Source organism: Onychostoma macrolepis, chromosome 12 (genome assembly GCF_012432095.1).
Source record: "Onychostoma macrolepis isolate SWU-2019 chromosome 12, ASM1243209v1, whole genome shotgun sequence".
Classification (NCBI taxonomy): domain Eukaryota; kingdom Metazoa; phylum Chordata; class Actinopteri; order Cypriniformes; family Cyprinidae; genus Onychostoma; species Onychostoma macrolepis.
In genome coordinates, this window is record NC_081166.1 from 4,600,160 (window position 1) to 4,622,833 (window position 22,674).

Here is a 22,674-nt window from a genome sequence, read left to right on the forward strand (position 1 = left end):
TGATGGAGTTCACTCATTTTAGAAATTGTGGGGGCATCTATCCAGATAAGATATGACCCCACATTAAAACAGGGAGACAGAAGGAATGGAGAAACTATAAGAGTTTTATTCGGTGGCTCAGAGAAGCGGGGAACTTGACAGGCTAAATTGATTTCGGTGTTGGTGAGTAATTCTCGGTGCTATGGGAAACTGGTTTGCAGACAGTAAATCTGTAAAGTATCCAACTGTTCAGCATAACAATGTGAGAATCAATGTCCCAGTGATCTACAGGAGGGCTTTCTCGAATTGTCAATTAAGCAATAAAATATTCCTACAGAGAAAACGGTAATTATCGGCGCTGTTGGAAGAAAATCTGGCACTGTGTTTAGAAAATAACATATCATCCACCATGATGACCAGCCATTTAGAAGATCCAAACACCTAAATGACCAAAGCTACAAGCTACCATTGTATGAGTATAGGACAATATAATTGTTTTTGCTTGAAAATTAGATCCAAGCTGAAATAATGAAATACAACTAAAACTGAATTAAAAAATAAAATACAAATAGAAAAGAAAAGAAAAGAAATACAAAAGCACATGACAAAATTACTAAAAATACAATTAAAAATGAGTAATTTTAAAACAATGTAGTTATTTTTGCTTAGATTTTCTTTGAAATTAGATTTGTAAAAGGTTTAAATATTAAATAACCAAGTAAGAATGCCAAATTTTTGGATAATCCAGTGAATTAAAAATTATTTTCTCATTTGATTATTTTGGATACAATAATAAATAAAAAATAAACTTACAGTTTCTGCAAAAAAAATATATATATTGCACATTGTTTGGCCTTTCATACCTCATACTTCAGTGGACTTATTAATTAAACATTATATGGAAAATTTAAACTTAAATGGAAATTAGAAATATTGCCTTGGCAACTAACTGAAAACAAGTTTAAGTAGAAGTAGTAAATGACTAAAATTGAATTTAAAAATAAATGAATAAATAAAAGGCACATAAAAAATAAAAATATACTTTTTTTATGACAATATAGTTAATTTTGCTTGAAAATTAAATTGGATTTAAAAAAAAAAAAAAAAGTTTAAATATTAACCATGTAGGAAAGCCTATTTCTTTGGATAATGCAGTAAATTAAAACTTACTTCATCTCATTTAATTATTTTGGATGCAAACCAGAGGATAAGATGATTTATATTCATGGCATCAGTGCAAAAACAGCTGTGTGACAATTTCAAAACTGCTAAACAGACTTTATATGAACAGAAGACTATCACACTATCACACTACTGATAGTTATACAGATATACTGATAGACTATACTACTAGTCTTTTTTGCAGTACAGGCACTGCCCTGGAATAAGGATGGCTAATGATGAAGATTTCATATATCAAAGGCTCAGTGGTATAAATCTTGTGAAAAGAGTCTGCAAACACATCAGACACTGGCTTTTAATAGGACGGCAAACCAGGGCTTGGATAATTACTAGTGTACCATTTCTAGTCACGATTGTCAAAAAAAGAACATCCTGAATTTGTGTAAAGGATTCAATAGTTTATCTGTCTGTGTTCATTCTTTTCAAGTGAATCACATTACCAGTGAAATTAGCGATGCAATCCAGTCTTCAATTATTAATAAAACACAAAACGTGTTGAAGCCAGAGTGTCGCTGCGGTGAGTTCGGCCACCGCTGACACACATGTGCAGTTGCTCAGAAACAAATTACAGGTAATGTAGCCGTGAGCGTCTGTGATGCCAAAATACAGAAATTACAACCGAGCAACACATCTGTTATTCACAGTGAAAAACTGACTGGCACACTTTCAAATGTGCCATTTGCACCTCATCACATCTCAGTCTGGTGATGACTGATGCTCGCGCTGTCAATAATCTGGAAAAAAAATAAATAAATAAAACTCCTTTGCACCCTTAGCATTCTTATTCAAGTATGTCATAGGCAGACTGGGATAAAAATATCTCAGATATAACAATACATAATTTGATAGACAAGAGTATACTGGAGCCTTGCAGTATACAAGCATCAAAATCATGCCAATGCCACACTATTGTTCAATAAAAAATATAATAAATATATAATATTTAAATATATAAATACATAATAAAAATAGTAATTTAAAAATATATAAATAAACTTTTGTAAATCAAATAGGAAAAAAAATAATTAATTAATACACAGTTTTCCCTTGCTTCACTATCACTTCACTTGCTATCACTATAGCAATATATACAGTGGGTACGGAAAGTATTCAGACCCCCTTCAATTTTTCACTCTTTGTTATATTGCAGCCATTTGCTAAAATCATTTACGTTCATTTTTTTTTCCTCAATGTACACACAGCACCCCATATTGACAAAAAAACACAGAATTGTTGACATTTTTGCAGATTTATTAAAAAAGAAAAACTGAAATATCACATGGTCCTAAGTATTCAGACCCTTTGCTGTGACACTCATATATTTAACTCAGGTGCTGTCCATTTCTTCTGATCATCCTTGAGATGGTTCTACACCTTCATTTGAGTCCAGCTGTGTTTGATTATACTGATTGGACTTGATTAGGAAAGCCACACACCTGTCTATATAAGACCTTACAGCTCACAGTGCATGTCAGAGCAAATGAGAATCATGAGGTCAAAGGAACTGCCTGAAGAGCTCAGAGACAGAATTGTGGCAAGGCACAGATCTGGCCAAGGTTACAAAAAAATTTCTGCTGCACTTAAGGTTCCTAAGAGTACAGTGGCCTCCATAATCCTTAAATGGAAGACGTTTGGGACGACCAGAACCCTTCCTAGAGCTGGCCGTCCGGCCAAACTGAGCTATCGGGGAGAAGAGCCTTGGTGAGAGAGGTAAAGAAGAACCCAAAGATCACTGTGGCTGAGCTCCAAAGATGCAGTCGGGAGATGGGAGAAAGTTGTAGAAAGTCAACCATCACTGCAGCCCTCCACCAGTTGGGGCTTTATGGCAGAGTGGCCCGACGGAAGCCTCTCCTCAGTGCAAGACACATGAAAGCCCGCATGGAGTTTGCTAAAAAACATCTGAATATGATTCTCTGGTCTGATGAGACCAAGACAGAACTTTTTGGCCTTAATTCTAAGCGGTATGTGTGGAGAAAACCAGGCACTGCTCATCACCTGTCCAATACAGTCCCAACAGTGAAGCATGGTGGTGGCAGCATCATGCTGTGGAGGTGTTTTTCAGCTGCAGGGACAGGACGATCGAGGGAAAGATGAATGCGGCCAAGTACAGGGATATCCTGGACGAAAACCTTCTCCAGAGTGCTCAGACCTCAGACTGGGCCGAAGGTTTACCTTCCAACAAGACAATGACCCTAAGCACACAGCTAACATAACGAAGGAGTGGCTTCACAACAACTCCGTGACTGTTCTTGAATGGCCCAGCCAGAGCCCTGACTTAAACCCAATTGAGCATCTCTGGAGAGACCTAAAAATGGCTGTCCACCAACGTTTACCATCCAACCTGACATAACTGGAGAGGATCTGCAAGGAGGAATGGCAGAGGATCCCCAAATCCAGGTGTGAAAAACTTGTTGCTTCTTTCCCAAAAAGACTCATGGCTGTATTAGATCAAAAGGGTGCTTCTACTAAATACTGAGCAAAGGGTCTGAATACTTAGGAGCATGTGATATTTCAGTTTTTCTTTTTTAATAAATCTGCAAACATGTCAACAATTCTGTGTTTTTCTGTCAATATGGGGTGCTGTGTGTACATTAATGAGGAAAAAAAATGAACAAATGATTTTAGCAAATGCCTGCAATATAACAAAGAGTGAAAAATTTAAGGGGGCCTGAATACTTTCCGTACCCACTGTAATTTTACTACTACTGCTGATACAACCCGATTTCTGTAAATGTTGGGACGTTTTTTAAATTTGAATAAAATGAAAACTAAAAGACTTTCAAATCACATGAGCCAATATTTTATTCACAATAGAACATAGAGAACATAACAAATGTTTAAACGGAGACATTTTATCCACTAAATGAGCTCATTTCAAATTTGATGCCTGCTACAGGTCTCAAAAAAGTTGGCACGGGGGCAACAAAGGGCTGAAACAGCAAGAAATTTTGAAAATATTCAGCTGGGAGAACATCTAGCAACTAATCAATTAATTGACATCAGCTATAAAAGGGATGTCTTAGGATGGTAGAGTCTCTCAGAAGTAAAGATAGGCTACTAGATACTTTAAAAACAACATTCTTCAACGTCAAATTTCAAAGGCTTTGCAAATCTCATCTACAGTACAGAACATCATCAAAGGTTTCAGAGAAACTGGAGAAATCTCTGTGCATATGGGACAAGGCCGAAGACCTTTGTTGAATGCCCGTGATCTTCAGGCCCTCAGACGACACTGCATCACACATCGGCATGATTCTGTCACTGACATTACTAAATGGGCCCAGGAATACTTCCAGAAGCCACTGTCGGTAAACACAATCCACCGTGCCATCTGCAGATGCCAACTAAAGCTCTATCATGCAAAAAGGAAGCCATATGTGAACATAGTCCAGAAGTGCTAATGTGTCCTGTGGGCCAAGGCTCATTTAAAATGGACTGTTTCAAAGTGGAAAAGTGCTCTATGGTCAGACGAGTCCAAATTTGACATTCTTGTTGGAAATCACGGACACCGTGTCCTCCGGGCTAAAGAGGAGGGAGACCTTCCAGCGTGTTATCAGAGTTCAGTTCAAAAGCCAGCATCTCTTATGGTATGGGGGTGCATAAGTGAATACGGTATGGGCAGCTTGCATGTTTTGGAAGGCACTATGAATGCTGAAAGGTAAATAAAGGTTTTAGTGAAACATATGCTCCCCTCCAGATGACGTCTATTTCAGGGAAGGCCTTGTGTATTTCAGCAGGAAAATGCAAAACCACATACTGCAGCTATTACAACAGCATGGCTTCGAAGTAGAAGAGTCTGGGCTGCAGTCCAGATCTTTCACCTATAGAGAACATTCGGCGCGTCATTAAACGAAAAATGCGTCAAAGATGACCACAAACTCTTCAGCAACTGGAAACCTATATCAGGCAAGAATGGGACCAAATTCCAACACCAAAACTCCAGAAACTCATAACCTTGATGCCCAGACGTCTTCAAACTGCTTTGAAAAGAAGAGGAGATGCTACACCATGTTAAACATGCCCCTGTCCCAACTATTTTGAGACCTGTAACAGGCATCAAATTAGAAATGAGCTCATTTTGTGCATAAAATTTTACAATTTCTCAGTTTAAACATTTGTTATGTTATCTATGTTCTATTGTGAATAAAATATTGGCTCATGTGATTGGATTTTTTTGTTTGTTTTCATTTTATTCAAATTTTAAAAAACGTCCCAACATTTGCGGAATTCGGGTTGTAATTAGTAATAACAACATTTTGTTCATCATCATTATCATCATCAGGTTATTTTATCATTATTATTACTACTACTACTACTATACTACACACATTATTTTATTGAGAACAACTTAATTTTACTATATAATACTACTAGTAATAATAATAATAACAACAGTAATAATATTTGTTTTTATTTTTATTATTATTATTATTATTATTATTATTGGAATCAACCTATAATTGTCTTATTGTAGTCTATCTACATGTAACTGGAACAGCAGGAAGTATTTAACATTAAAGCAATTTTAAGGTGTCATGACAAGCCTCATAGATTTGCTAAATCAGGACTCCATGCAGGGAATTTCCAGGGGCCAAAGCGCTCATCTAAATGTGGTACCAAATTCATAGCGTGCGTCCTCAGAGTCATTAGTGAATCTCTCTTAGTCCAGTCTGAGTGCATAATATTAATGAAAGCTCTGCTAGAGACCTCTCCACTTTAATCATCCCCATCTCTCTCGTTCTTTATCACTCTCCGGTGACCTTTTCAATCAATTAAAGCTTTAAGGCTGACCTGATCAGTGTGAACAAGAGTAGTACAAGCTGTCCACGAGTCCATGAGCTGGGAGAGCTGATAGCTCAGAGCTGCGGCTGAGCGGAAGCCTTTACCATAGTGGATATAAAAAGTCTACACACCCCTGTTAAAATGCCAGGTTTCTGTGATGTAAAAAAATGAGACCAAGATAAATAATTTCAGAACTTTTTCCACCTTTAATGTAAACTATAACCTGTACAACTTAATTAAAAAATAAACTGAAATATTTTAGGAAAGGTGGAGTAAAAAAAAAATAAAATAAATAAATAAAAATAATGCGGTTGCATAAGTGTGCACACCCTTAAACTAATACTTAAATAAAGCACCTTTTGATTTTATTACACCACTCAGTCTTTTTGGATATGAGTCTATCAGCATGGCACATCTTGACTTCGCAATATTTGCCCACTCTTCTTTGCAAAAATGCTCCAAATAATATTTGGAATCCAAGTCAGATTGCGAGGGCATCTCCTGTGCAAAGCCCTCTTCAGATCACCCCACAGATTTTCAATCGGATTCAGGTCTGGGCTCTGGCTGGGCCATTCGAAAACTTGATCTTCTTCTGGTGAAGCCATTCTTTTGTTGATTTGGATTTATGCTTTGTGTTGTTGTCGTGCTGAAAGATGAAGTTCCTCTTCATCTTCAGCTTTCTAGCAGAAGCCTGAAGGTTTTGTGCCAATATTGACTGGTATTTGGAACTGTTCATAATTCCCTCCACCTTGATTAAGGCCCCAGTTCCAGCTGAAGAAAAACAGCCCCAACGCGTGATGCAGCCACCACCATGCTTCACTGTAAGTATGGTGTTCCTTTGGTGATGTGAAGTGTTGTTTTTGTGCCAAACATACCTTTTAGAATTATGACCAAAAAGTTCAACCTTGGTTTCATAAGACCATAACACATTTTCCCACATGCTTTTGGGAGACTTTTTGCTAAATTTAGCCAGGCTTGGATGTTTTTCTTGCCACCCTACCCCATAGCCCAAACATATGAAGAATATGGGAGATTGTTGTCACATGTACTACACAGCCAGTGCTTGCCAGAAATTCCTGCAGCTCCTTTAATGTTGCTGTAGGCCTCTTGGCAGCCTCCCTGACCAGTTTTCTTCTCATCTTTCCATCAATTTTGGAGGGATGTCCAGTGCTTGGTAATATCACTGTTGAGCCATATTTTCTCCACTTGATGATGACTGTCTTCACTGTGTTCCATGGTATATCTAATGCCTTGGAAATTATTTTGTACACTTCTCCTGACTGATACCTTTTAACAACAATGCTTTGGAAGCTCTCTGCGGACCATGGCTTTTGCTGTAAGATGTGACTAAGAAAATGTCAGGAAAAGCTTACTAGAACAGTTAAACTTTATTTGGGTTTAACCAGAGGCACTTTAAATGATGGCAGGTGTGTACTGACTCCTATTTAACATGAATTTGAATGTGATTGCTTAATTCTGAACACAGCCACATCCTTAGTTATAATAGGGTGTGCACACTTATGCAATCACATTATTTTCGTTTTTATTTTTACTCCACCTTTCCTAAAAGATTTCAATTTGTTTTTTAATTGAGTTGTACAGGTTATAGTTTACATTAAAGGTGGAAAAAAGTTCTGAAACGATTTATATTGGCCTCATTTTTTTTACATCACAGAAACCTGCCATTTTAACAGGGGTGTGTAGATTTTTATATAAACTGTATGTGTATATATATATATATATATATATATATATATATATATATATATATATATATATATATATAAATGTGACGAGTCGGTGGCCCTCCCCCTTATTATCATCATCACCCCGTCCCTTATTCGCCGCCCTTCACCAGGCTCCCGACGGGAGTGGGTGTGTGAGAGAGGAGGGGCGTAGGAACAGCGAGGGCTGGCGGCGTGTGATGAGGCACAGCTGGACTGAATGAAGCCTCATCACTGCCGCTGTTAAATGCCAAGCGCGCCTCTCCTCGAGAGACCGGTCTCTTCCCCCCGTGTCCTCGTGGGTCCAGGAAGGGTGCGTTGAGGGACGTCGCGCCACCAGAGATGTGAGTCGCGGGATCCATAGTCAGGATGAAAGCCGCACCCGTATTACGGCCGACGGGCCAGGATGCCGGGCCATTCAAGTCCCGCCAAAGGCCGAGGAAGAAGAGGAAGAGCCGCCGCTCAGAAGAAGCCGCCGCCCCTCGTAACCGGACCAGAGCGGGAGCGTGCGGCCACCGGACTCCGCCCCTTCCCTGGACCCTTCCTCCTAGAACACTGCCCTCCTTCACAAGCCCCGCAGCACAACGAGGACACCAGATCCCCCTGTTTCGTTTGGACACTTCTTCCCCCGGGATACTTTATTTTATTGATTTTTGTTTAATAAAAGCCTCTCCAAGGCCTGACGCCACACCCACTTTGTCTGTCGTTGGCTCCTCCCGTCACAATATATATATATATATATATATATATATATATATACAGTGGGGCAAAAAAGTATTTAGTCAGCCACCAATTGTAACGTGTCTGCCCTGTCTGAAGTCCCCGTTGTCCTTATTTGGTTTCGTTCCGGTCCCGATTAGTTAATCATCTGTCATTGTCCCCACCTGAGTTGAATTAAGTTGTTTGCTCTTTTGTTCCCTTTCCTTTAAAAGTCCTCAGTTCTCGCTTTGTGTTTGTCCATTCTTATAAGTTAATAAATGGGAAAAAAGTGTGTTGAAGCCGTTTCGTTCTCCCGCCTTTTATTTTCATTGTTACTACAACCACAACCCGTAACACCAATTGTGCAAGTTCTCCCACTTAAAAAGATGAGACGCGCCTGTAATTTTCATCATAGGTATACCTCAACTATGAGAGACAAAATGAGAAAAAAAAAAAATCCAGAAAATCATATTGTAGGATTTTTAAAGAATTAATTGGTAAATTCCTCTGTAAAATAAGTATTTGGTCACCTACAAACAAGCAAGATTTCTGGCTCTCACAGACCTGTAACTTCTTTAAGAGGCTGCTCTGTCCTCCACTCGTTACCTGTATTAATGGCATCTGTTTGAACTCGTTATCAGTATGAAAGACACCTGTCTACAACTCCAAACTCCACCATGGCCAAGACCAAAGAGCTGCCAAAGGAAACCAGAAACAAAATTGTAGACCTGCACCAGGCTGGGAAGACTGAATCTGCAATAGGTAAGCAGCTTGGTGTGAAGAAATCAACTGTGGGAGCAATTATTAGAAAATGGAAGACATACAAGACCACTGATAATCTCCCTCGATCTGGGGCTCCACGCAAGATCTCACCCCGTGGGGTCAAAATGATCACAAGAACTGTGAGCAAAAATCCCAGAACCACACGGGGGGACCTAGTGAATGACCTGCAGAGAGCTGGGACCAAAGTAACAAAGGCTACCATCAGTAACACACTGCGCCGCCAGGGACTCAAATCCTGCAGTTCCAGACATGTCCCCCTGCTTAAGCCAGTACATGTCCGGGCCCGTCTGAAGTTTGCTAGAGAGCATTTGGATGATCCAGAAGAGGATTGGGAGAATGTCATATGGTCAGATGAAACCAAAATAGAACTTTTTGGTAAAAACTCAACTTGTCGTGTTTGGAGGAGAAAGAATGCTGAGTTGCATCCAAAGAACACCATACCTTCTGTGAAGCATGGGGGTGGAAACATCATGCTTTGGGGCTGTTTTTCTGCAAAGGGACCAGGACGACTGATCCGTGTAAACGAAAGAATGAATGGGTCCATGTATCGTGAGATTTTGAGTGAAAACCTCCTTCCATCAGCAAGGGCATTGAAGATGAAACGTGGCTGGGTCTTTCAGCATGACAATGATCCCAAACACACCGCCTGGCAACGAAGGAGTGGCTTCGTAAGAAGCATTTCAAGGTCCTGGAGTGGCCTAGCCAGTCTCCAGATCTCAACCCCATCGAAAATCTTCGGAGGGAGTTGAAAGTCCGTGTTGCCCAGCGACAGCCCCAAAACATTACTGCTCTAGAGGAGATCTGCATGGAGGAATGGGCCAAAATACCAGCAACAGTGTGTGAAAACCTTGTGAAGACTTACAGAAAACGTTTGACCTCTGTCATTGCCAACAAAGGGTATATAACAAAGTATTGAGATGAAATTTTGTTATTGACCAAATACTTATTTTCCACCATAATTTGCAAATAAATTCTTTAAAAATCCTACAATGTGATTTTCTGGATTTTTTTTCTCATTTTGTCTCTCATAGTTGAGGTATACCTATGATGAAAATTACAGGCCTCTCTCATCTTTTTAAGTGGGAGAACTTGCACAATTGGTGGCTGACTAAATACTTTTTTGCCCCACTGTGTATATATATATATATATATATATATATATATATATATATATATATATATATATATATATATATATATATATATATATATATATATATATACATATACACTACCATTCAAAAGTTTGGAGTCACTGCATTTTCTTTAATGTTTTTGAAAAAAAAATATCTTGAAAAATTTTTCTATTTTAGTATATTTTTAAATGTCATTTATTCCTGTGATGGTAAAGCTGAATTTTCAGTATCATTACTTCAGTCTTCAGTGTCACACGATCCTTCAGAAATCATTGTAATATGTTGATTTGCTGCTCAAGAAACAATTTTGATAACATTTGCACTGCTTACAAATATGTACATTTATTCATTTAGCAGATGGTCTATGTAAGTCCATGTCACACTTTAAGAGCCTTGCAAAAAAGAAATGGTCACTGATCAAATATATATTGTACTTTACTATACTATATTATACTACACAATATTGGCATTAATGGTTCCATGAATTCAAAGAATGTTTAACACCCAAAGAATATTATTATTGCACAAAAGGTTCCTTATAGTGAAAAGAGTTCTTCAGATTATTAAAATGTTCTTCACTTCACACTAAAAAATAAAGGTGATGTGGCTACGACCATAGAATTACATAATGAAACATAATTTTATGGCAAAAACATGGAAATAATTTGTCATTTTTATCCTAATGTTTACTATTTTGATTTTGGTTATTTTGCAGTTGTAGGCTGTACAGACCTTTAAAATAACTGAAATCATTTGGCGAAGTGATATGGATATGTAATGTCATCAAGACCTGCCTGTAACTACTTTAGCTGTGCATTTCCATGAAACTAATTGCACACCTTAGAATGTTCGTCAACCAATCAGATTCAACCATTCAACAGCCCCGTAATAGAATAGAATAGAATATTTTGCTTTTAAAAATATATACAGTCATGGCCAAAAATATTGACACCCTTGGTAAATATGATCAAAGAAGGCTATGAAAATTAATCTACATTGTTAATCCTTTTGATTTTTTATTTAAAAAATTCACACAAATCTAACCTTTCATTGGAAAATAAGAATTTAAAATATCATTATGAAATAAATATTTTTCTCTAATACACATTGGCCACAATTAACGGCACCCTTTTATTCAATAATTTTTGAAACCTCCATTTGCCAGTTTAACAGCTCTAAATGTTCTCCTATAATGCCTGATGAGATTAGAGAACACCTGACAAGAGATCAGAGACCATTCCTTCATCCAGAATCACTCCAGACCCTTTAGATTCCCAGCTCCATGTTGGTGGTGCTTCTCTTCAGTTGTTTTCCCTCCTATTTATGTTTCTATGAAACAGGAAGCCAAGGCTGGATAATTTCATGTTCATAATCACCCTGGAGTGCTCAAAATTGTGAATATGAATGGGAATATACTTCAGAGATATTTTACTCACAAGAATTTCTAGGGGTGCCAATAATTGTGTCCAACGTGTATTTGAGAAAATCATTTATTTCATAATGATATTTCCCCCATTTTAAATTCTTATTATCCAATGAAAGGTTAGATTTTTGTGAATTTTTTAAATAAAAGATCAAAAGGATTAACAATGCAGATTATTTTTCACAGCCTGCTTTGATCATATTTACCAAGGGTGCCGATATTTTTGGCCATGACTGTATATAAAGGTCAACATGTTTTGTCTGCAGAATGCTGTAGTTATGGTATTTGACCAGCTTGACCCTCTGGACTGACCCACTACTGTTCTGAGATAAATTTGTAATTAGGAAATTAGCAGGACTTCGAGAGAGAGAGAGAGAGAGAGAGAGAGAGCATAGACTCCTCCCATCTATCTCTGTCGTTCACAGTAAAGATTTATCAGTGAAGGTGTTTATCAGAGTTCTCAGAAAACTCCAAATGAATCTCTAAAGTGTTATCTCTATGCCCAAGCAGTGAAGACACTTCTTATGTAAATCATGACCTACTAATGCTGCTGTTATCAGACATAATGTAATTTGCATAATTGTCCCCTCATTCAGCAGCCCAGCTTGTTTAAATTTCGACCTTTGGCTTTTGGTGGGTCACACCTTGTATAAGTCATAAAAACTCCGTGAGTGGCATTTGCATAACACAAACTCAAAACTCCATCCACGTTTCTAAGTCAGACATAGAATTATATCACCATTTAAAAAAGTTTAGGGTCAGTAAGATTTTTTAAAGTTTTTAAAAGAAGACTATTTTGCAATCAAAAATACAGTAAAATCAGTAATATTATGAAATTATTACAATTTCAAATAACTATTTTCTATTATATCACCAATATATATATATATATATATATATATATATATATATATGACCAATGTGTATTAGAAGAAGAAAAAATATTTAAAAAACTAGATTTTCCCACCACTTTAAATTCTTATTTTCCAATGAAAGGTTATAATATATTTTTTTTTTTTTTGTAATCTTTTAAATGAAAGATCAAAAGGATCAACGATGCAGATCTGTTTTCACAGCCTATTTTGATCATATTTACCTAGGGTATGAATAATTTTGAGCACAGCTGTATATGATGTAATGTACTGTAAATATGTCTCAGATATTTGCAGTTTTGTTTCTTTTCATTTTTATCACTGCAGAAACACATCTTTATGTCTGAGCCAAGAACAACTTCTCCCACATCAGTACAAGGCATCTAGACATCATGAGCTTTGGGAATTTGGCAGACAACATATTAGTTCAACTTATTGTGCAACATCTTGACATAAATAGACAAAAAGCCTCTGACACAAACACAGAAATAGTTCTGTCTCCATTTACTCAACTTCATGCTGATACTGTTATCCTGCTCGAAAACTTTTCACACTGTGATACAGGATTTTGGTCATACAATACTATTCCTCTACAATTTACTTGCAGGGAAAAAATTGGTTTGGCAACAATGGCGTCACATTCAGGGCATCGGTTGAAAGCCTAATCTCTCAGCACAGATGTGTAGGACTCCCATAATTCAGGCATTTGAAGGGAGCTCAAAGCCGCCTCCATTGGCATTAAAAGACTCCCCACAGCGTTGGCACTGACAGCGGCCATGATAAACCCAAATAAGAGACCGAACTCAACTATAATGTCAACATCTGCTTTTGAAATCATGCATATATTACGACATCCAAAAAACTCCTTGTTGGCTCTGTTTCAAAATCTAGTGAGCTGCATACATAGGCAACATCTTAAGGCATCATAAACATGCTCCTGCCATGAAGGTTGTTCCAAAAGGTAGGCAGCATAATTATTCTAGAATACCTTCAATTTGGCTTTTAAAGGTAGCATTGCATGAAAAGCATGCACTGCGCTTGCCATCTAGGATGGAAATAAATGCATTTTAGTTGCCAGACAAAGTGAGAGAAATCGTTTGATGTATATATACTTGTAATTTATTCAGAATTTAAAATTTACCTCAATGTGATTAAACATTGACTGTATTTGAATGTGCTGTGTATTTTTATGCATCATCGTTAGTTTAGGAATATGTTTAGATTTTTTTCATATTTATTCATATAGCAATACATATTGTTTCAGAGCAGCTTCACATTAATAAACAGGAATATAATGTTGTAAATGTTTTAAAATGTATCAACTATAAAACATCAAATTTTAGCTGTAAAGCAGTTCTACAGAAGATAATGATGTTTAAATTCAGTTCAATAACGTGTCAATGTTCATCAATTACGAAACAAGTACAGTGATAATAGTGCCATTATTGACCTCAATTCAATTTAATTACAGTGACGATTTTGCAAGGTAGTGTCACTATCCAGCTCAATTCAGTTCAGATTTTGTTCTCATCCAATGCAGTGCAGTTTCATCAATAAAGCACGAGTCTCGCTAATTGTATGACGCACAAACTTGAGATTCCATTTCCATTAAGATGCTAACTTAAAAGTCAGCTGCCTATGTAGGTTGTAGACAGCAAGACATCTGCAATGTGGCTGAATCATGGCTCAAACATATGAATTTAAAATGTATGATAAACTTAAAAACTCATTACAAATGTGTAACATACAAAATTCAATTTTATATATATATATATACTGTCTATGTTTATAAATATTTTGTAGAGTACGTTTTTTTACATGTGCATACTGTATATACTGTACATATTATTTTTATAACATTATATATAATACATGATACACGAGATTTGATCATATAAAAATGGTCACTGTGCAGTGGCATTTCAGCTGGATTGTAGGTTAATGAATAAGACAGCCTACTGAACTCTACGACAATCATTCATGCCTTAACTATTAGATTGTAATCAGAATAAATTACAGCGTCATTACAGTCCAAATGCATCGGGCTGATGTTGCGTGGACCAGACATGAAGAGTGATCCAGTTACCACAGCATCAGACAAACATGCATATACATCGTTAGAGCTAAATTAAAAGCCCTTTGGGGTTTGCTGGCCTGTTTGCTTTAATGTTGCTTTTGAGGCCTGGCTAAAAGGAAGTAATTCCAGGGGAGGATTCCTGTCATCCATACAGGGCATGTTGACAACCACGGCTGCATTTCCTATTGATTCACAGCAGAGAATTCATCCCTCACACCCACATGCAATACAGCACCAGAGCTGAAAAATACATACATTTGCTCATAAAATATATAGATCTGCACTCAGACTCATGTACACACTCTTATCGACACATACGCATGGTTTTTCACCTCAGGCAATCCACCCACAAAAGGGACTGAACAAGTTCACTGAACAACAAAGGAAGGAAACAGTTAATCAATATGCATGAACGCAGAGAAAGTGAGAAAAATAAAGACAGGAAAATAAAAAGGATACGCTCTGTCTGTTTCACCAAACGAACGGCCGTACTTCCATTCAGTTCAGTCATTATACACTGACCCTTGATTTAAACGCATCCACTTCAGCAAAGTGAAACTCTTACGTCTTTCAGAGAAATGGGAACCAGGGCCGTCCTTTGGGACGCTGTGAGGGGGCCCCGCGGCGAACGGGCCGAGGGGAACCCCCCCTCTGGAACGCAATTGTGAATGGACCGAGGGGGGCCCAGCTCCCTACCTCGCACCGGGCCCCACATCAGTCAGCGATGGCCCTGATGGGAACGCTACGGTAAGAACAACATCAAAACAAACTCAGTGAGAAGATGGGTGCTCAAGCAGCAACATTTCTTGTAATTGCTTGGGGAAGTCCAAACCGACAACCATAAGACCCTCAAATTTCCTCTAATACTCTGTATCAACGCATCGTACACAAACACCCTAACTCATTTTTACCCGGAATGCACTGTAAAACCTTGCTTTTCATGTGTGCTGAGTATAAAGTGATGGAAAAAGACAATGTGCAGACTATTTCTGACAACCCCCACTAAAAAACTGTGATATTTGCATAACGAAAGGCATTTGCAATTACAATTCACCAATTAGGACATCAGAAGCTTTGTGAGAAAGCAGGTCCTCATTATGAACCCAAGAATCATACCAAGTGGGTCAGACAAAACAACACAAAGCAGGTTGGTTTAAACCTGAGCCAAAAGAAAAAAAAAAAGCTGAAGCAATGATGAGGAAAGATATTTACTGGTATAATTTAGTCAATAGTCTAGTGCGCACCAAACCAAGTATATCATGTTTGGTTACATTAATCAAAAACAAACAAACAAACACATAATAATAATAATAATAATAATTCTGCTTTATTTGTGATTCTTTCTGTTGGCTTTATCATTATGTCACAGTAGGTTGCAAAAAGTGACTGAATCCTTAACTTGTTCAAACACACTGATTCAATTCAGTCCTTACAAGTCATTGAATTATTCACTCACCTGAGTCAGTCAGGCTCAGACTGTACTACCACACTATAAATTGTGCTATAATGGACCACAAACCAGTGACTCATTGAATCATTTACTTACCCGATTTATTTAAGAACACTAATTAATTCAGTAACACCATTACTGTGTGTTGTTAGAAGCTTAATGGTTCGTTTGGAAATATATTCTATGGAAGAGCAAAAATTTACAAAGTAACTTGCAATGTAAGTCACTCAATATTAAAGGGATGATCCGTTCAAAAATGAAAAAATAAATAAATACAATAATTTTGTCATTGCTTACTGTATGCATTTCTTTCTTCCACAAGGAAAAAACAAAAAGACATTTTTAAGAATGCTGGTAACCAAACAGTTTTGGTCAATGGGAACCAAAACTGTTTGATTACCAACTTTCTTCAAAAATCGTCTTTTATGTTTCACTGATTAACATAATTATACAGATTTGGAACAACCTGGAGAGGAAATAATGACAGAGTTTTGATTTTTGGGTGAACTGTCCATTTAACATCTTGAACTGTTGTATAAAACCAATAACATATTTGCAATCGTACCATTGTGACAGTTATATCACACCACTGGAAAAACTTGACAGTTTGAAAACAGCCGAGCTGCTGTCACTTCAAAATGTAATTACATTAAAGAGTTGCTACTTTTAGTTAATTACTCCCCAAAACCGCTGCTATGATAGAATCCTTTGGGACAGCGGCAGCGTTTGATAGGCGACCACTGGGGATTTTTTTCATGAGCACAAGAACACTAATGAAAGCATTTTCTTTTGTACTCCTACCTGCGTGAGGTGTCATCAGAAAGGGAAGCTTGATGGGTGAGAGCGAGAGCAGGCGGAGAGGGTGAGCAGAAGAGACAGATGGTCCCTGTGTCACGTCAGAATCCATCGCCATCATGGCTGCTGCTGCCAGAGCGATCCGTTTAGAACTTCCTACTCGCTTAATGGCCACGGGACAACCTGAAGAGAGAAATAAAGTTTGATAAAAGAAGTGCATTATTATGCTTTGCAGAGTAATACCTAACAGTATTTTCTGTTGGCAATTTTCTAACCAAATGTGCTCAGAAATATTTATTTTGATGGCTGGAAAATGGTCTTAGTAAATTCAGTACTGTGAGTCTGTGTGGATTTTTTATTCTACCCTGCTGTCTATTTAAAGTTACCATTAAATGAAAAATGGAATTTTGCATTGTTTATGATTTATCTGTGCACATAACTATTATTTTTAATTCATGTGCCCTCATAAACTTTAATGAAATGATACCACCGCATAATCACATGAGAGCGCAGCAATTAGCAAATAACGATCCATTCAGTTCCCAATGGACAAAATCAAATCCCACCATGCGTTTTTGGTTTTTTTTTCGTTTTTTTCTCATTAAAAAAGCAGTTTCACTTGGATCATCATAGGGAAGAAAAGATGATCATAACTTCTGTTTAACGCTGACATTAAATGCATAATGTTTTAGAAGTGTTAATGTTAGGTATACTGAAGTGACTTCAATCAGTTTTAATCATTATAATCTATAATCTGCCTAAAAAATATACTATAAGAAATTAAATATAGGGTCAACTTTGGCTTCAAACTCTACAGTGTTCCGTATGTAGAATAAAAAAATGACAATAAAGAGTCCTATAAATAGAGATAATTCCATGATGTGCATCAGTGGAGATTTTAACATACAGTATGTATTCTTCCCACTGGATGCTGTGTGCAGGCCTGTCTTTGTTCTAGGGTTTAATTGGCTGCCAAATATTTTCACAGGCTTTTGCCTTTGTGTTTCAACGAAGTGTTAAAAGCCTTATCAAATCTGAGCATACAATCCCTCATACACACTAATATCTACTATATGTGAGTGCATGAACAAGACAAACTCTACAACTGCACATTAGACACATTATAAAAGATGCGGCTTGTAACTGAGAAATGTTATGAACACCCTGCAAGCAAAAATGCATTTATGTTTTTGACAGATGTTTTTGCATTTATGTTTTGCAGCAAATGCATGAATGCAATGTGGATGAAGTTACATGTTATTCCAGTTATGTGTTTTATCAGTATGTGCACTTGCTGGGAATCAAACCCATGACCTTGGTGTTGCTTACAGCAAGCTCTACCAGCTCCTTATATCCTAATTTCCATAATTTTCCTCTATTTTAGTACATACTTCTGTACAGGGCAGAAGTAAAATTGTTTTTAATAATTACACTGTTAAAAATATTTCAATATTTCAAGTTAAATCAATGTGTCCCTTGCAATTTATAATCATATATGAAATGCATAGTGATTTCAGAGTGAAAATTGTTTCTACATTAATTTTGTTTTACAGCATATGGATTATTAAAGATATAAAATCAAAACTATGCATAATCCTATAAAGAGCTTTTGCATGGAAACAGAAAATATATTCAGTGATGACTGCCCACTTCCGTAAAGCTTGCGAATAACGCAGTTGTGTTCTGCCACACTGCAAAAACTTGCTTATGTATTTGTATATGTTTGAATATTTAGCAATAAGTGACAAATATATTGTATTTTATATCATAATAACAAATGGCCAATAATTTTGCATTGACAGTTATTTCTATTTGCAAAGCTTCATTAGTAGCACATGTACTCATAAATGAATTTAAGCATACTTAAATTATACTCAAACTTTTATATATTTAGATTTTTTGTATATTTTGTATTTTTAGATTTGTTTTTCTGTGCGATTCATCTGGTTGCTTTGGTTCATGCTTTAAAATTCATTATTGCACATATTTTCAAAATGCCTAAGAAGGGGAAAACAAGAACTTAAAGTGCACTAAAAATAAATTATTGGTGGTGATTTACTTTGAAACATTTTCACAATTTCACAAATACAATAATTACAAAGATACAGCAAGTAACACACTGAATTGCCTGGCCTTGTTTGCACTATTTTGAAATATTTTGGTTCAAATTAAGTTTTCATTGTGATTTATCTGGCTGAAGTGGTTCATAGCTTGTTATTGCAGATCTTTTTGAAAAGCCTTAGAAGGAGAAAAATGGAAAAAATAAGGCAGCTCAAAGATGGTAATAGTCATGCTCTAAATGCTCCAAACATCACTGTGTTGTCAAAACCATGATGATGATCCATTATTAGTCACCTGGGTGAGCTAACACACATGTGCTCGTCTCATCTCCACCGTTTTCAGCTCCTGCCTCCCCTGAGTGAGGGAAATGCTATTTAACGAAACCTTGAAGAGATCTTTGGAGTGAGCAGGCAGGGTGTTTCTTCCACACTGAGCAGCTGAAACACTTTATCTAATGGTACTGAGTGGGCGGATCAGAGCCAACCAGAGCAGTTAGCATGCACATGTACCGCACTGGAAATCAGGACACCGGGGAATATATCATATGGAACGGCTCCAGCACATCGACTCTCCCATACTGCAAGAACGCTTTAGAAGGCGAAAAAACAACATAGGGTTGGAGGGAAGGAATACTTCGTCATCTGACAGCCCAAGCAAAGGGTATGGGGACTGCGGATTAAACTCTACTAACCTTTTAGCTTGATAGTAATGATAAATGTGGATCTAACCGCTTCACTTAAACACCTAGCCACTGGAGATGAAGTGAAAGGTGCACAGATCACATAAACAATGCATCGTTCATCAAGAGGTGCTCTCCACGGACTGACGTGAAATAGAAACCTTGAATTATACATCCACCAGGAGCTTCTCTTGAAAGCCAGTCCAGCGCGCCATGTGACTTCAAGAGAGGTAAATCCTCAAAAGTAACACGGTGTTCAGAAAAGCACTCATGATATATATATATATAAAAAACATATTTCTTTATTTTGGTGCTGGGTTCCGCCTCTTGACAGGTTTAACAAAGAGGGAGATACACTATAAATACTGAGGTGGCCAAAGGCTGCAGGAATGAGGCCATTTTTTTTCCAGTCTCCAAGGGAGCAATTATTGCTGTGCTCCTTTAAGTGTCCTCAAACCTGCCCAAAACAAGTCCTTACAATTTATGCTTTCGCAAGTAACGTTTGAACCACAGCCAATGATTGTTTTGACATCTCCCCATGATAATATATAGTATATCTATAGAGATCCTTCAAGCTACAGTGCGAGTTGTCCCAGAAATGTGAAAGTTTTTTTTTTTTTCTTTCTTTCTTTCTTTTTGTTTCATGAATGCTGCATTAAATCTAAAATGGAAACTTTTTACCTTCGTTTTTTATTATATTTATTTTATTATATATGAAATATGAGCCTTTAGATTTTATGGTTTAACCCTTGTCCCAGATACTTCAACATAGGTAATATACTGTAATATTTAAATAGTAGCATTTTATATCTGTCATCTAACATTAATTAGTAGGACTATATTTATGAAACATGATAATCTAAACTGAACTGAAAAAAAAAAACAAAAAAAAAAACATTTTAACTACAACCTGAATTCCGGAAATGTTGGAAGATTTATTTTAAATTTGAATAAAATGAAAACTAAAAGACTTTCTAATCACATCAGCCAATATTTTATTCACAATAGAACATAGAGAACATAACAAATTATCCACTAAATGAGCTCATTTCAAATTTGATGCCTGGTACAGGTCTTAAAAAAGCTGGCACAGGGGCAACAAAGGGCTGAAAAAGCAAGACATTTTGAAAAGATTCAGCTGGGAGAACATCTAGCAACTAATTACGTTACTTAACATCAGGTCTGTAACATGATTAGCTATAAAAGGGATGTCTTAGAGAGGTAGAGTCTCTCAGAAGTAAAGATGGGCAGAGGCTCTCCAATCTGTGAAAGAGTGCATAAAAAGATTGTGAAATACTTTAAAATGTACTCGGTTACTGTCGTAACCTCGGTTCCCTGAGATACGGAACGAGTACTGCATCTTGATAAAGACGCATATGGGAAAAAGCCTTTTTTCTCCTGAACTGAAGTCTTATTCAATCACGCAGTGAAACTGCACGACTATTGGTTCGTGCAGTGTGTAAAAAATGAACCAATGTGTCGGCAGCGGAGCTGCACGAGCCTATGGCGACGAAGCCCGCCAAAGCCCGCCAGAATGGGCGGGGCATCTGGCTATATAAGCGGCCGTTTTGCCATAGGATCCTCAGGTTACTTCGACTGAAGTGACGACTGAGTCGTGCAGCTGTCTGGCACAGCAAAGTGCGCAGTACTCGTTCCGTATCTCAGGGAACCGAGGTTACGACAGTAACCGAGTATGTTCCCTGTCGATACTCCACTCGTGCTGCGTCTTGATAAAGACGCATATGGGAACTCAATTCAATCACGCCATGCTAAGGTAGAGGAACGACTGCATAATATTACTCCATAAGCATTTAATGCCCACAGGGAAGTTCAATAGTATGCTCCAGGCTAAGCGAGCTAAACTCAGAGGTTATGCTCTTACATACTCAGTACTTCCAGGACCGAGGTATGCAAGAACCCAACTAGAGAGCTTGAGCGCATTGCGGTCAAGAATTCTCTGTCAGGATTGTTCCCATAACGTATACATGTACGCTCATCTAAGCAGAGAGGACCCTAGCCTGTAAGGCTGGTACATCCAGGCTATAAAACCTAGCAAATGTGGACGGCGAGGCCCAGCCGGCCGCCGCACAAATCTCTGTAATGGCCACACCCCTAGATCAGGCCCATGACGAGGCGATGCCTCTAGTAGAATGGGCTCGTACTCCAATGGGGCATTGTAGGCCCGATGAAGAGTATGCCTGCGTAACAGCATCCACTATCCACTTAGAGAGTCTCTGCTTCATGACCGGATGCCCTTTGGTGCGGTTACCGAAGCTAACAAAGAGCTGTTCTGTACTCCTAAATGAGGCAGAACGCTCAAAGTAGATCCTCAAAGCTCTGACAGGGCATAACAAGGACAACTCCTGGTCCTCCTCAGAAGGAGGAAGCGCGGAGAGTGTGATGACCTGAGCTCTGAATGGGGTTGAAAGTACCTTGGGTACGTAACTATGCCTTGGTTTCAGGACGACCTTGGAGTCGTTGGGCCCGAATTCCAGGCAGGCAGGGCTAACAGAGAGCGCCTGTAGGTCTCCTACCCGCTTAACCGATGCTAGTGCTAGTAGCAGAGCAGTTTTCAGCGACAGCGACCGAAGGTTCGTAGACTGAAGCGGCTCAAAAGGAGGGCCCTTCAGAGCCCTCAATACAGTGGGCAGGTCCCATGTAGGGACGGGTGAGGGGCCGAGGCGGATTCAGCCTCTTGACTCCCCTCAGAAAACGGACAACTGAGTTGTCTCTGCCTACCGATTGGCCTGCTATAGGGGCATGAAAGGCCGCTATAGCTGCTACGAACACCTTGAGTGTGGAGGGGGAACATCCTTTATCCAGCAGCTCCTGCAGGAAGGACAGAACCACCGCTAACTTGGAGGTAGACGGGTTTTCACCGCGGTCTAGGCACCAAGTGGAGAAAACAGACCACTTAATGGCATAGAGGCATCTCGTAGACGGGGCTCTAGCCTCAGAAATGGTGTTTAACACTCGCTCTGGGAGGCTGGTAGGCTCCCGTCGAGCAGCCACAGGTGGAGAGCCCACAGCTC

The 22,674-nt window shown here is 38.1% G+C and overlaps 1 protein-coding gene across 2 annotated transcripts in view; it reads right to left on the reverse strand.

The window, feature by feature from the left end:
• Window positions 1-22,674, reverse strand: part of tcerg1l (transcription elongation regulator 1 like) — a 120,970-nt gene that overhangs the window by 67,999 nt on the left and 30,297 nt on the right. For both annotated transcript variants that reach the window (XM_058793926.1, XM_058793927.1), the window contains exon 5: window positions 16,909-17,085. In XM_058793926.1, coding sequence (XP_058649909.1) covers window positions 16,909-17,085 — 177 coding nt within the window. The remainder of the gene's footprint in view (window positions 1-16,908; window positions 17,086-22,674) is intronic.